General features: G+C 41.7%; 1 protein-coding gene across 7 annotated transcripts in view; it reads right to left on the reverse strand.

Annotated features, from left to right (window-relative positions):
• lama2 (laminin, alpha 2) overlaps positions 1-16,597 on the reverse strand; it is a 378,441-nt gene that overhangs the window by 223,033 nt on the left and 138,811 nt on the right. For all 7 annotated transcript variants that reach the window (XM_067984560.1, XM_067984559.1, XM_067984558.1 and 4 more), the window contains exons 11-12: positions 13,632-13,772; positions 9,562-9,741 (exon numbers count right to left, since the gene is read on the reverse strand). In XM_067984560.1, coding sequence (XP_067840661.1) covers positions 9,562-9,741; positions 13,632-13,772 — 321 coding nt within the window. The remainder of the gene's footprint in view (positions 1-9,561; positions 9,742-13,631; positions 13,773-16,597) is intronic.

The raw sequence follows: 16,597 nt of genomic DNA on the forward strand, positions 1-16,597 counted from the left end.
TCGTAACTTTCAAAAGGGAATTGGATAAATACTTGAAGGGAAATATTTACAGGGCTATGGGGAAAGAGCTGGGAGTGGGACTAAATGGCACGATGGGCCGAATGGCTTCCTCCTGTGCTGTGCCTACAATATACTATAGTTGCTCTGTAAAAATTACGTTATGATGTATTGCAACTTTAAATATATTCAATCCATTAATCATGAGTCAAAAAATTGCTCTGTACTTATTCTGAGGAGGATATGTCAAAGTGGATCTTCAGGTCAGCATTTTCACTCACATAATTTTACAACGTAAACATAATTTTAAGAAGTCTACACATCAAAAAATACATTCTTAGTTTGGAGATGACTGCAAGATTTCCTCAGGATATTGATCCAGCATGACTGAAAATTACGAGGCAAACTGTAAATTAAACTCTTAATGAAAAATCCAAACAAAATTGTTTTTGCGAGCTTTGGAATCTTCCACAAACAGGATGCAGGCATGCAGCACAGTCTATTAATATTTGCGTTCGGCTATCATGGTTGACAAATCAATTAGTTGTTTCGTCTTTGCTATTTATTGTTATGAGAAGCAAATAAATCACAAGCATTTCCATCAGTCTAGAAAGGAAACACTGAAATTCCTTAGATTTATAATTTAAAAAGTATTCCTTTTTGTTGGCTTAATTTCAAACATATTCATTAAAAATAGAAGATTGACAATGGGGTCACACTGGATAAAATACTTCTATAATGAGTGGACACAACAAATTGCAGGCAAGCGTGTTATGACATTGGCTTCAGACATTTTATAACTCGACAAGTTTTTTCTTCATAAAATTTATTTAGTTGCAGACAATTTCACAGGGTTTTCATATCTTTGATATTGTTATATCTAGAGTAGTAAAAATTCATTTGCACCCAAAAACGGGCACACAGTGGGTGCAGGGAGGGAATGATCCTTGCACCTGAATGGATAGGCCAGAGGTGACCCTAATGCCTCAAACCTCATTATCATCGAACCAGCGAGCTGCGGGCACCTAATGGGTATCCCCAGGCAGCTTGCCGAAGAAGAGTTCTCAACGATCGGGCCACTGCGTCGTCAGCAGCATCCCTCAGGTAAGTCCTTAAAGGGGACTGGGGGGGGGGGGGGGGGGGGGGCGCGATTGGGAGAGGGAGGCCGACTGAGAGAAAGGGTAGCGGTGGCTGGGATCACATAGGGTAGTGGCAACTTTTGCAGAGGGTGCTGTTGGCAATTGGGGGAGGCTCAAAGTCATGATCAGAGTGTGGGCGGCAGCAGCGTGCGGGTAAATTTGGAGTCAGGTGGAACACTCGTGCTTCTCCCGACTTCACATTCAGATAAGTATTTTTAATATCGAGTTACATCGAAACTACAGCACAGAAACAGGCCATTCGGCCCAAATGGACTATGCCAGCGTTTATGCTCCACACAAGCCTCCTCCCTTCCTACTTCATCTAACCCTATCAGGATGTCCTTCTATTCCTTTCTCCATGTGCTTATCTAGCTTCCCCTTAAATGCATCTATGCTATTTGCCTCAACTACTCCTTGTGGTACAACGTTCCACATTCTTATCATTCTTTGAGTAAATTCCCTATTGAATTTATTAATGACTATTTTATATTTATGACCTCTAGTTTTGGTCTCCCCGACAAGTGGAAACATTTTCTCTATGTCCACCCTATCAAACCCTTTCATTATCTTAAAGACCTCTATCAGGTCACCCCTCCGTCTTCTCTTTTCTAGAGGAAAGAGCCCCAGCCTGTTCAGTCTTTCCTGATAAGTATATCCTCTCTGGTATCATCCTTGTGAATCTTTTTTCCACCCTCTCCAAAGACTCTATATCCTTTCTATAATATGGAGACCAGAACTGTGCACAGTACTCCAAGTGTGGTCTAACCAAGGTTCTAAACAAGTTTAACACATCTCTGCTTTTCAATTCTATCCCTCTAAGAATGAACCCCAGTGCTTGATTTGCCTTTTTTATGGGCTTATTAACCTGCGTCGCTACTTTTAGTGATTTGTGTCTCTGTACCCCGAGATCGCTTTGCTCGTCTATGCTATTTAGACTCTTATTATCCAAGCAATATGTGGCCTCCTTATTCTTCCTACCATAACGCACCACCTCACACTTATCTGAATTGAAATTCATTTGCCAATTACATGCCCATTCTGCAAGTTTATTAATGTCCTCTTGCATTTTGACGCAAACTTACTCTTTTGGTGACGGGCTACAGCGGTCCCTTTAGGAACTGTGGCTTAGGCCGCATGTACAGTTGGTTATCCTGAATGCAACCAGCACCTGCACCAACTGCCTCAGGGCAAATCAATATTGCAGAGGAGGCCTCAAAGGCATTAATCCCTTTATTTAAATATGCAAAGGGACTAACGGCTGTTTCAGGTATGTATCTGGACACCAATTTTTTTACCTACACCAATGTGACTGGCAGCATACTTTTGGCTCATAATAAGCGTGCGCTTCCTTCCCAACATCTTGCAATCTTAGATACCCATTTAGCGCTCGAAAAACAGGCGCGGAGCCATCAAATTTCTAGGCCAGAGGGTTTAAATTGAGTCTGACATCCTGAGCTACGTGAATGCGGGTAGTTGGTAACAGGCAAGGATACTTTGCACTTTATGTGCATTTCTAGGGGTATCCCCAAACCAAGATGGAGAACTTTCACCTGCAGCAAGTGGAAGATGTAACTCAATGCACACTAATGAGATAGGAGTGTGTATGCCTCCAGCTCATTTCTCACCTGGGTTTTTACTGTTTTTTGAAGGACCCAAAGTCAGGGGCCATAACTACCATTGCAGGCCTCTCAGCCTACTGCAGGAGTTCACTTTCCTCCCTCAATTATAGGTGCGTGCCCATTCCATGGGCCATTCCTGTGCTGGAGGTATGGCAGGACTGTAAACCCAGTCCTGAATCCAGAACTGCAGGTGAGCTGAAATCCAGTCAAGTGGAGTGCACCTTGTGTGTACTTCACTCAACGTGCACTAAGTCAGAGGAAGGTAAAGAAAGTCAGCGGCATAATATCCTTCTGCAGCAGGTTGAAGCCATTCTGCACAGCATCACATTCACTTTTCCCTTAGGCCCGAAATACACCTATCTCCTGTCATCTCAAAGTATAGACAAGGGGCAACTCAGAAATGCACCCACTGTCATAAATTTCAGACCTGGGCTATTTTAACTGGCCTCATTTATATCCCACCAGTCAGCTGCTCGCCCGTAACAGGTTGGAATAAAGCAACTGATCGGCAGCCAGCTGGTTTAAATCACATAGCCCAGAGGCTAACAGTCAGCTAGAAGGTAAGTGGTTGGGAGAGGGTTTCCGCAGGGTCTTGTGGGTGGGAATGTTGGTGAAAGCCCGAGGCAGCTGAGGCCATAACTTCCTTTGAGAGCTCGTAGGAGCTCTCCTGCTCCTCCTGGACCCACAAAGGAAAGCTTAACATTTTTTGTGGCTTCTTCGGTCTTCAGAACAGCTTCCACTGAGTGCGATGGTAGCGTGCACCCTGCTCTGACCATCAGGGTCCTACTGATGTAATAGGACCTCAATTTGCATACATATATGAGGCTTCTATTTGATTCAGGTGGATGCCTCATCCACCACCAAAATCAATGGCTTTAAAATCTCTGCAGGGCGGGAATGTAATGGGTAATTGACTCGCTCCTGTTTAACTGCCTGCACCTGGTTTCTGCCAGGTAGGGGAAGTTAAAATTCCCCCCAAGATGTGGGTTAAAGGGGAAGCTTCTGACTGTGGTGACTCAACATTTTTCAGGTAGAGATGAATTCATCATTTTATGATGTTGACATGTAGAAGCATGTTCCTTCAAATCTTTGCTTTAGACAGCCATGTTATCTACCTCAGTTTGCATTTCTTGCAGCCAGAGATATCTTCTCTCTCTTTGACCTTTTCTTTCTCCTTGTCTCACAAGAGATGTAAAATATAAAAGCCAAAAGATAATGATGAGCCTATATAAAACCTTAATAATACCTCAGTTAGAGTACCATGTGTGGTATTAGGCTCCGCACTATAGGAAGGATATTGAGGCTTTAGGAAAGGTACAATGCAGATTCACTGGAATGCTGCCAGGTATGAGGAAATACAAATACAGGGAAAGACTTGAAAAATTGGATATTTTTTCATTAAAACAACACAGATTATGGGGCAATATGATGGAAGTGTTCAAAATTATGAAAGTATGGGACAGGGTAGAGAGAAGCAGATTGTTTCCAGTAGTTAAGGGGTCAAGAATGAGGGGCCATAGATACAAGATTAAATATAAGAGATTTAGAACTGAAGCAAAAGGAACTTCTTTACACAGAGAATTGTGAGGAAGTAGAATTCCAAGGTTAGTGGTTGAGACAGAAACTATGTCAATATTCAAAATTAGATTTTTGAATCTAATTGATGAAGGAAAAGGGGTTGAAAGGATTATGGGAACAGGGTGGATAAATGTGATTAGAACTATTTACTCGCATGGAGGGTAACACTGACACGGACTGATTGGTGCAAATGTGTTTTCGTGTTATAAGTTCTATGCTTTTCTGTGTCTTTATCTTGCTCCTCCGATGTGATAATAATTCTTCCAAAAAAAATCAGTCATGCATGGTGGGTTTTACTCAGATTGCAGAAATTCTAAAAAAGAAGCATCATAGATGTTATAACTCTTAAGCTACATGCTCCTGCTGCATTTATTGCACCAATAGTGCAGCTTTCAGGAATCACAAAGGCTTCCATTCCATCAATATGCTGTTAGTCTGAGACCAAATGCATAGGATCCTGTAGGTCAATATTCACTTTCCCAGAATCTGTCATGATCCTTTTATTTTATGCTAGTCCTTCATTCTCCCATTGTTTGTACTTGACGAAAAGTACAAGGTAGACTCTTTGAAGATGAAGACAATCCAGTTTATGACACCTGTGTGACATCCACGAACACAGGGTTAATAAAGCCCATGCGTCTTTGAGAGCTGTCAACAAGCACACCATAGGAATGTTGAAACAACAATTCTGATGCCTCAACAGGTCAATGGGTTTCCTCCAATACAGCCCAGCCAGAATGTTATGCATCACTGTGGTTTGCTGTATACTGCACTGTGCAAAATGAACATAAGAACATAAGAAATAGGAGCAGGAGTAGGCCAATCGGCCCCTCGAGCCTGCTCCACCATTCAATAAGATCATGGCTGATCTGATCCTAACCTCAAATCTAAATTCATGTCCAATTTCCTGCCCACTCCCCGTAACCCCTAATTCCCTATACTTCTAGGAAACTGTCTATTTCTGTTTTAAATTTATTTAATGATGTAGCTTCCTGGAGCAGCAAATTCCACAGACCTACTACCCTCTGAGTGAAGAAGTTTCTCCTCATCTCAGTTTTGAAAGAGCAGCCCCTTATTCTAAGATTACGCCCCCTCGTTCTAGTTTCACCCATCCTTGGGAACATCCTTACTGCATCCACCCGATCAAGCCCCATCACAATCTTATATGTTTCAATAAGATCGCCTCTCATTCTTCTGAACTCCAATGAGTAGAGTCCCAATCTACTCAACCTCTCCTCATATGTCCACCCCCTCATCCCCGGGATTAACCGAGTGAACCTCCTCTGTACTGCCTCGAGAGCAACTATGTATTTTCTTAAGTATGGAGACCAAAACTGTATGCAGTATTCCAGGTGCGGTCTCACCAATACCTTATATAACTGCAGCAATACCTCCCTGTTTTTATATTCTATCCCCCGAGCAATAAAAGCCAACATTCCGTTGGCCTTCTTGATCACCTGTTGCACCTGCATACTAACTTTTTGATTTTCTTGCACTAGGACCCCCAGATCCCTTTGTACTGCAGTACTTTCCAGTTTCTTGCTCCCTGATTTTTCCTGCCAAAGTGCATAACCTCACATTTTCCAATATTGTATTGCATCTGCCAAATCTCCACCCACTCACCCAGCCTGTCTATATCCCCTTGTAGGTTTTTTATGTCCTCCTCACTCTCTACTTTCCCTCCCATCTTTGTATCATCTGCACTGTTACACTCGGTCCCCTCCTCCAAATCGTTAATATAGATTGTAAAGAGTTGGGGACCCAGCACCGACCCCTGAATGAAACACACATGGAGCTGCCAGAAAGGAGGGTACAGACAGTTGACATTGAGGATGTTGAGCATGCCATTGGTGATCAAAAACTGCTAACAACCAAAGTACCTATAAAAATCTGATTAATGAGTCCTTCACATCATGACATGATTACTTCCTCCCATGCATCGTATCCATTTCTTGGAAATATATGCCCTCAACAACACTCTAAGGTATTCTTTAGTGCCAAGCAAGCCAATCTTCTTACCGTAGGTTCCAATTTACAATATTGTTACAGGCACACTCTCTGGACACAATGCAAATTAAGTGTCATCCCATTTTATTGACATACATTGCTGCGTTGCTATTGTTTGCCACCTCAGAGTTTACCCTTGGTATCTACTACAGTTCTCTACACCCCAATCTTGTTCTTCTACAAGGTGCTTCCCCCAGTGATTGAAGAATGGTAGGTGGCTGGGTGCTGTGTTTCTGTCAAAGGCTCATAAAATGGTAATGGTCATCAATCTGTGTGAGTGCAGGCCTGAGAGGTACAGGCTGAAAGCTGCACCCCACTTTTGCAGCTGCAGGGGCAGCCTGATCCTACATGCTATTTGACACTTGTGCAATAGTTGGATGGAGGGGAACAAGGGTACAGAAGTGTTATCATCCAGAGAGATAAGACAACACCCATGCCCAGCTACACAAGCAGCTGTCTCCGGGTTCTATTTCAACATGTCCACTAATTCTATGAGAACAGATTCAAAAAGAACATTGAGATTACTGAAGCCCTTATTCATCCAGTACCCTGGCCTGTCCAAACAGGAGAAGCCCAGGGCCTGCATGGCAACAGTATGAGTATTCCTCAGAGAAGCTATTGCTGCATTGCTTCTTTTTGCCATCCCACTGTTCGCCCTTGATGCCTACTGCAATTTTCTGCTCCCTAATCTTGTGCTTCTACGAGGTGCACCCCCAGTGCCTCTCTCATGGGAGGCTGACCTTTTATCCAACTGAACGGGAGAGTACAGCAAGAAAGGAATGTGGGAGAAGAAGAAAAACAAACTCTCAAGCAGCTTTCAGAAATGGATAAGGGAAAAAACCTGTGCTTAATACGTTAAAAGCAGCGCCTTTATAACTGACTTCAGCGTAAATGCCAAACAATTAGCGCCTTTTGCCCGATATAGGCAGCTGCTCATGGTAAGTGTGGACGGTATTAATGGTGGGGACCGTGTATATAAACAAAATGCTCTTTAAAAAGGACAGCAAGGTTTTGAATTCAACTCAGTAGCCAATCAGAAGCTCAGTAAGCTATCCTTTAGGTCACTGTGCAAACAACGTTTAGTCAACTGATATGTTGGGGGTTGCTTTGAAAAGGGACACTTTGCACTTTTCAAGTGGATTGCATTAAATATATTCAATCGGGTAAAAAAAAGTCTGTAGCTATCCATGCAGACACTCCACACACTGCTGTCATTCTCGTCAATCTAAAAATGATAGCTAATGTTCTAGGTTTTGGTGAAACTACTGGAGTGTGCATTCAGCCAGAATCTTGAAAGATAGGTTATTTATCATCATAATAGGTTATTACTGATAACAGGTCACTACTCATCCAAGAGACAGTATATGTATAATTGCTATGGTCTCTTTCACTATGAATTGGCTTGCTCTCAGTCAGTGCACTTGCAATTTTAAGTTAATTTATAAATATTAACAATAGTTTATGTGCCATAAAAATGTGAACAATAAATCCTTTACTTTCTGAAGAGAATGTCAATACTTGCAAACAAATTCCTTGCCCCTTTATACAACTATCTTCTAAAGTACAAGTCATTAATACTGCAGTACTATCCCTACATGAATAGAGTTAATTTTTCTTCCTGATTATAAACCATCATGCTGTGTGATTTAATGACAAGCATTTAAGCAGCCAATATATCATTTTTCTAACATAATGACATGAAAATAAAGATGCTCAAATATTTTATACCTTTTTCAGAAAGAAGCATTTAAATTATTACTGTGACTTGGAAAAGCAAATGACTTGTAAACTAGATGCCATAATTTGACATAATACATTCAATACACAGCTAATCGGTTGTTATTTCCATAATCATCAGAACTTGAAAATTCAACTGTCTTAGTTATCCTGGAAAATCTTGCACGTTTATTGAGATGTTCTCCACTTACTCAAATGCCTCTCCAGCTCAGTGCTTTAAGGATACATTCAAATCAAAATTATTGATAAGCTATTGACTTCTCATTATGGACTGAAAGAGTAGACTTTACGAACAGGTTAACCCATTTTACAGGATATCTGCCCACTTTATGTCACGCACCTATTTCTAGTGCATAAAACATCAGGGACAGGAAGTGAAATGGACAGGAGCTTTAAATATTATGACATTCCCCTATATTTGGGCACATATGACATTGCAGCCCTAATTAAACTCATGTGAATTAAGCATCGAGGGATGCAAGGTAATATTAATTAAATGGGTTAAAAAACACAATAATGTTAAAATAAATATATTTTAGGTACGCCGCCATTTTTCTTCATTATTTCTTGTTTTTTTCTACTAAGATTTGGGTTTTTATAAGTTTTTAGACCAATTACGCAGTTCTATTTTTTTTTGCCTCCAATGAGTTTCCCAATTAGAATCTCCTATTGAGCTTCTTGGAGGAAGAGGAAAACCAATGGAGAAATGCCAGGCAGATCAGGTTGCTGTGTTCACCCGCTGGTACCCTCACACCTGTGTCTACAGACAGAGGTGCACATAACCCACTTTGGCAAATGATTAGTGCTGCAAACTGTACTATTCCTGAAGGCTAGGACAGCAGACCCGATGGCATTATTAACATATGTGAATGCCTAACTAACGATAATGCTGGATGCTTCCTTAGAAGCATCCAAATCACCGTATGTCATGCTTTCAGTGGTACTGCATAAAGGAAGGCGTGCCAAGGTGATCAGCAGCCAGCATAGCCCGATTGGCCATACCTGCTGAGATGCCACCAACCACACATGCAGTCATTGTCGTACTTACCTGACAATGACTATAGAGACCTGCCTTCACAGGGTCAGCACAGAGCTAGATGCAGAGCTGTAATCCTGCATAACCGGTTGTTTACCTGAATTGCATGCAGAGTTCAAATGGGTCGAAGCGCCAATCAGAGGGTTGAAGTTCTGTGAAGCATGGACTTGATACACTAACAAGTGGAGCGATTATGGGCAGCGAGGGTTATGTTGGAAGTGCTTAGATAAGCACAGAGATTATTGCTGATAAGTTCCAGGAGAGGGAGCTATAAAGGTCAGTATAGTGTGACTGTCATGGTAATCTTGGCTGAGCCCCACTATACTGAATGAATCAAATAATGTAACCTTCACAATGACACCTTCAGGTGCAATACCTTTTGAATGTTGCAGTCAGTGAACAGTTTTAATATAATATAAATACACAGACACCTTTTTAAGTTAAATACCTTTTGGCCCAAATATGCACTTGGTGCACTCCAATAATACAGAGGTGGTAAAATCCTGCTGTCTCCATAGTCGTTAATGCTCAGCTGCAATAGTTGAGATCCATCCAAGATCTCCTGCCTATGCAGAATTTTTGAAATACCTTGCAAATCAGTGAGGAACCAATCAAACATGTCAGTCACCTAAAAGACAAAATTTAAGAAAAAATGCATAGGTATTCTATGTCAAAGAAACTAATTTCTTTTAGACATCTCACTGTTAGCATGAACAATACTTTGAAAGAGGCATAATCAAAAATCAGCTTACTCATAATAAAAAGCCATCAGTGTAATAGGTGATCAAATGCACCTCACCAAAAATCCCGGTCCTGAAATTCTGAGGGTTTTCTCAGTCTCACAATAACTTTGGCAAAACCCCCAGAGAAATGGCATTCATGGCTGAAAACAGCCGTTTATGCCGTTTCTCTGTGCAGTTATGCCAATCCCCCTTCTGAAGTTAGACAGAAGGCAAGAAGAGTCCTCGTGGAATTTCAGGGCCCCCATGTCTTTCTTAATTTAATCAAATTTTATTAACACTTTCTCATAATTGTCTTTTTCTTCATTGTTAGAATCAATTTACTGCATAGTGACTCGACTGATACTGAATTATATTTTTTTACCAGGTGACTTATGTTTAGATCCTGTTTTCAACTGACATTTACATTGACGCTTCTTCGACAGCACCTCCCACGACCTCTACCACCTAGAAGGACAAGGGCAGCAGGCACATGGGAACACCACCACCTGCACCTGCACATTCCCCTCCAAGTCACACACCATCCTGACTTGGAAATATATTGTCATTCCTTCAGTGTCACTGGGTCAAAATCCTGGAACTCCCTTCCCAACAACATTGTGGGAGTACCTTCACCACACATGCTGCAGTGGTTCAAGATGGCAGCTCACCACCACCTTCTCAAGGGCAATTAGGGATGGGCAATAAACGCTGGCCTTGTCAGTGATGCCCACAACTCATGAATGAATTTTTAAAAAATTCTAAATTCCAGGGAATACAACCCTAGTTTGTGTAATCTCTCCTCTGTGGGTTTCTAGAGATGTTAAGGATAGTATTAGATTAAAAGAAGAAGCTTACAATATTGCCAAAAAGAGTAGTAAGCCTGAGGATTGAGGGGGTTTTAAAAATCAGCAGAGCTTGACCCAAGAAATTGATAGAGGGAGAAAATTGAATATGAGACTAAACTAGCAAGAAATATAAAACAGACTGTAAGAGCTTCTACAAGTTTGTAAAAAGTAAGAGATTAGCAAAAGTAAACATGGATCCCTTAGTGGCAGAGGCAGACAGGAGAAATTATAATGGGGAATGAGGAAATGGCAGAGACGTTAAACAAATATTTCGCATCTGTTTTCACAGTAGAAGACACAAAACATACCAGAAATAGTGGGGAACCAAGCGTCTAATGAGAGTGAGGAACTTAAAGCAATTAAGATTAGTAAAGAAAAAGTACTGGAGAAATTAATGGGACTAAAAGCTGACAAATCCCCTGGACCTCATGGCCTACATCCTAGGGTTTTAAAAGGGGTGGCTGCAGAGTTAGTGGATGCATTGATTTTGATCTCCCAGAATTCCCTAGATTCTAGAACGGTCCCCATGCATTGGAAGGCAGCAAATGTAACACCGTTATTCAAGAAAGGATGGAGAAAGAAAACAGGGAACTATAGGCCAGTTAGCCTGACATCTGTAGTCGGGAAAATACTAGAATCCAGTATTAAGGACGTAGTAACAGGGCGCTTAAATCATAATAGGATTAGGCAGAGTCAATACAGTTTTATGAAAGGGAAATCGTGTTTGACAAATCCTTTAGAATTTTTTGAGGGTGTAACTAGCAAAATAAATGAGGGGGAACCAGTGGCTGGAGTATATTTGGATTTTCAAAAGACATTCAATATGATATCACACAAGAGGTTGTTACACAAGATTAGGGATCATGGGATTGGGGATAATATATTAGCATGGATTGAGGATTGGTTAACGGACAGAAAATAGAGAGTAATAGGGAATAAACGGGTTATTTTCGGGCTGGCACGTTGTAACAAGTGGGCTGCCGCAAGGATCAGTGCTTGGGCCTCAGTTGTTTACAATATATATCAATGACTTAGACGAGGGGACCGAGTGTAATGTATCCAAGTTTGCTGACAATACAAAGCTAGGTGGGAAAGCAGGCTGTGGGGAGGACGCAAAGAGACTGCAAAGGGATATTGGCAGGTTAAGTGAGTGAGCGAGAAGGTGGCAGATGGAACAATGTAGGAAAATGTGAAGAATTGGTAGGAAGAATAGAAACGCAGAATATTTTTTAAAAGGTGAGAGACTAAGAAATATTGGTAGTCAGAGGAATTTGGGTTTTCTTGTACATGAATCACAAAAAGTTAACATGCAGGTACAGCAAGCAATTAGGAAGGCAAATGGTATATTAGCCAAGGGGGTTGGAGTATGCGAATAAGGAGGTTTAGCTGCAATTGTACAGGGCTCTGGTGAGACCACACCTGGAGTGCTGTGTACAGTTTTGGTCTCCTCACCTAAGGAAGGATATACTTACCTTGGAGGGGATGCAACCAAGGTTCACTAGATTAATTCCTGGGATGAGAGGGTTGTCCTATAAGGAGAGATTGAGTAGAATGGGCCTATATTCTCTGGAGTTTAGAAGAATGAGAGATGATCTCATTGAAATATATAAAGTTTTGAGGGGGCTTGACAGGGTAGATACTGAGAGGTTGTTTTCCCTGGCTGGAGAGTCTAGAACTAGAGGGCACAGTCTCAAGATAAGGGTTCGGCCATTTAGGACCGAGATGAGGAAAAATGTCTTCACTCAGAGGGGTTGTGAATCTTTGGAATTCTCCACCCCAGTGGGCTGTGGATACTCAGTTATTGAGTATATTCAAGGCTGAGATCGATGGATATTTGGACACTAAGGGAATCAAGGATATGGGGATAGGGTGGGAAAGTGGAGTTGAGGGAGAAGATCAGCCCTGATATTATTGAATGGTGTAGCAGGCTCAAGGGGCCATTTGGCCTACTCCTGCTCCTATTTCTTATGTTCTTACGTTCTCATCTTCACAACCACTCCATGCACCATCACCTCCATTCAGTAGCCATCAAAAAGGGTGTTGGGAACCGAGCAGCTCATGCTTGCACTTTTGTTTTTTTTTCCATCACTTCTTAGTCCCCTTCTGCCTTGGAAAAAGCCAATTAAGGGTTGAAATACTTTCTGAACCTTTCCAAAGGCTTTTGGGGTTTTTGTCCCTTATTCTTATTTTAATTGTCTCCATCTCTTTAAATCTCACGACATCCAATTTTCCACTCCCACCACTAGCATGCTCCCTGCACATGTCCAAATGTGCACCCACAATTATGCATGTTTATGTTAGGAGGTGGCCTTGGAAAATTGTATGCAAACAGCACACTTCCATTTGAGTTTGTCGAAAACCTATTTCTAACCATTCAAGTCTAAACTGCAGCCATATCAAAAAATATAGCTGACAATATTCTTAAAGATTTATAAGTTTTACTGATCGACTTTTTCAACTAAGGACGATAGCTTCAATGTAGAACACAATCAATAGAGAAGAGTGGAAAAAATTAAAGGAAGGAGAATAAACACAAATTGTAACAGCGTTAAGTTGCTGGAAAGGAGGATGTCAATAGAAGCAGAGGAGTCCATAAAATGCATTACATAGAATTTTCCAAGCTTGACTGCAAAATATAAATGGGAGCATTTACTAGTGATAAGGCTCTCGAACATTTCCTATAACTATGAGTTAGAGAGAGAAGAGTAAAATGGTGCTTCTCCAAGTTTGACCACTGCCAGCCACACATATCAGGAAATCCTGGTCACACCACCAATAATTTTCCATTCATTTACTGGATGGAAAATTAAAAGCAGTGCAACTATGATTTCCCAATGTGCATGGCTAGTGGATGAGCTGACTGCCTTTAGTGCAAACTCAGAAAATTTCCCCCCAAAACTGTAAAACATTAACATTAAACAAAAGTTATTTTGCAATTCAATTATTCTTACATTATCATAGGTCCATGTAGAACTTTCACATTCACGAGATACCCCTGAACAGAAACACTGGTCACAGCCATTATATTTCTCTGACTGCAGGTCAAAGAATCCTATTTTGCATTGGTCGCAGTTCTCTCCTTCAGTATTGGCCTGTAAATTGCATCAAATGTAAATTATATTAACAGTTATGATGAATTTACAAAGTTATTGAAGTAATGGAGGGTGTCCATCATTCCAGAAAAGCATGAGACATTTTCCATCTATAATCATTGTGTTTGTTTCCAATAAAGTCACAGTAGGACAATATTAATAAGTGACACTAGAGCACTTTAAAGTATCACTTGCATATGCACCAAAAATATTGATTTGATAGTGAGATAAGATTGTTGTAAAAGGATTTATACATGCAGCTTGTCTTCCTTCTTGGCTTACTCTGCTAAACAATTTACATTGCTAGAACTTTAATAAAAATGAAAAGTTGGCTAGTGGCATGTAACTAAACTAATTGCTTAAAGCTAATAGGATCTAACACCAGAGGCTTCTAGCAAGTTACTTAAATGCTCAAGCAATAACTGGGTTGATATAGCACAATAATTTACTGAACAAACTCCATTTTTCAGCTTGAGCACAGAGCTGGGTAAAGGCAGAGAGTGAACCTCAAACACAGTGAATTACTAACAGAGTGAGGACTTTCAATTGGGAATTTGGTGAGTGTGGGAATTAGGTGCAGAAGGGGAAGGAGGCGCTAAGCGGTTTAAACTAAGGGACCATAAACTAATCGATCAATTTTAAAACTTTTAAAACTTAAATAAAAAATACATAAAATTGAAAAAAGACCAAGTAATTAATAATTATTTTGAAATCAAACTAAATCCATTTACTCAATATGGCCACATGTGCAGGAAAATGCCTCAAGTTGGTCGAGCTGAAGCTGAGGGTTTCTGAGTTTGAGGGGCAACTGGAGTCACTGCAGAGCATTGGGGAGGCTGAAGGTTTCCTGGATCGTACGTTCCCGGAGGTGGTCATCCCGCAGCCACAGAGAGTTCAGGAAAGCAAGTGGGTCGCCATCCGAAAGAGTAGGAAGAGGCAGGCAGTGCAGGAATCTTCTGGGTGTGTGGCTCTAGCATTGAATACCAGTGAGGGTGACGACACCTCGAACGAGTACAGTCCTGAGCATGGCACCAGGACTGCAGAGGGGGACACAGTGAAGTGTAGAAATGCAGTAATCATTGGGGATTCAATAGTTGGGGGGACAGATAGGCGTTACTGTGACTGCCGATATCAGTCCTGCATAGTGTGTTGCCTCCCTGGTGCCAGGGTAAAGGACATCAAGGAGAGGGTGCAGAACATTCTGGGGGGAAGGGGACCAGCCAGAAGTCATGGTCCATGTGGCTACCAATGGCATAGGAAAGAAAAGGGGCCTGCGGTCAGAGTTTCAGGAGCTAGGGAGGAAGTTAAAAAGCAGGACCTCAAAGGTTTACTCCCAATGCCATGCGCTAGTGAGTACAGAAATAGGAAGATAAGGCAGGTTAATACGTGGCTAGAGACATGGTGCAAGAGGGAGGGCTTGAGATTCTTGGGGCATTGGGACCAGTTCTGGGCAGGGGGAACCTGTTCAAGATGGACGGGTTGCACCTCAACAGAGCTGGGACAGGTGTCCTCGCGGGGCGGTTCACTAGTGCTGTGGGGGAGGATTTAAACTAATTTGGCAGGGGGATGGGCACTAGGGTGTAGCATTAGAAAGGAGAAATAAGGTGCACAAAGGATTGGAAGAGACAGAGAGCACTAGAGTAAGAAATTAGTACAGTATTAGGTGGGATCAGACCAAGAGAAAATACGAGAAGGTCTAAGATAGGTTTAGAGTGCATGTGTGTAAACGCACAAAGTGTGGTAAGTGAGATTGGTGAGCTGCAGGTGCAAATAGTCACATCGGAATATGATGTAGTGGCGATAATGGAGACCTGGCTCAAAAAAGGGCAGGATTGGGTACTAAATATTCCTGGATACAAGATGTTCAGAAAAGATAGGGAAGGAAAGAAAGGAGCTGGGGTGGTGGCAGTATTGATTAAGGAGAATATTGCAATGCTGGAGAGAGAGGATGTCCTTGAGGGGTCAAGGACAGAATCTATTTGGTTAGAGTTAAGAAACAATAGAGGTGCCATTACACCACTGGATGTATCTATAGGCTACCAACTAGTGGGAAAGATATCGAGGAGCAAATTTGCAGAGAAATTACAGAGAGGTGCAAGAACTATAGAGCAGTGATAATGGGGGGCGTCAACTATCCTAATATAGACTGGGATAGTAACAGTGTAAAGGGGAAAGAGGGGGAAGGAATTCTGAAGTGTGCTCAGGAGAACTTTCTTGATCAATATGTTTCCAGCCCAACGAGGAAGGAGGCATTGTTGGATCTAGTTCTGGGGAATGAAGTGTGTCAAATGGAGCGCATGTCAGTGGGGGAACATTTAGGGAACAGTGATCATAGTTTCATAAGGTTTAGATTAGTTATGGAAAAGGTCAAGGAGCAATCTAGAGTAATAATTGGAGGAGGGCCAATTTCAGTGGGTTGAGAACGGCTCTGGCCCGGGTAAATGGAATCAAAGATTGGCAGGCAAAACTGTAATTGAACAATGAATTTAAAGAGGAGATGGTTCAGGTATAGTCTAGGTACATTCCCATGAGGGGGGAAAGATAGGGCAACCAAAGTCAGAGCTCCCTGGATGACGAAAGAGATAGAGAGTAAGAGGAAGCAGAAAAAGGGGCCGTATGACAGATGTCAGGTTGATAATACAAGTGAGAACCAGGCTGAATATAGAAAGTACAGAGGAGAAGTGATAAAGGAAATAAGAGGGGCAAAGAGAGAGTATGAGAATAGACTGGCAGCTAACATAAAAGGGAATCCAAAAGTCTCCAAAGGCATATAACTAGTAAACGGGTAGTAAGAGGAGGGGTGGGGCCAATTAGGGACCAAAATG

This window comes from Heptranchias perlo, chromosome 5, assembly GCF_035084215.1.
Source record: "Heptranchias perlo isolate sHepPer1 chromosome 5, sHepPer1.hap1, whole genome shotgun sequence".
Taxonomy (NCBI): domain Eukaryota; kingdom Metazoa; phylum Chordata; class Chondrichthyes; order Hexanchiformes; family Hexanchidae; genus Heptranchias; species Heptranchias perlo.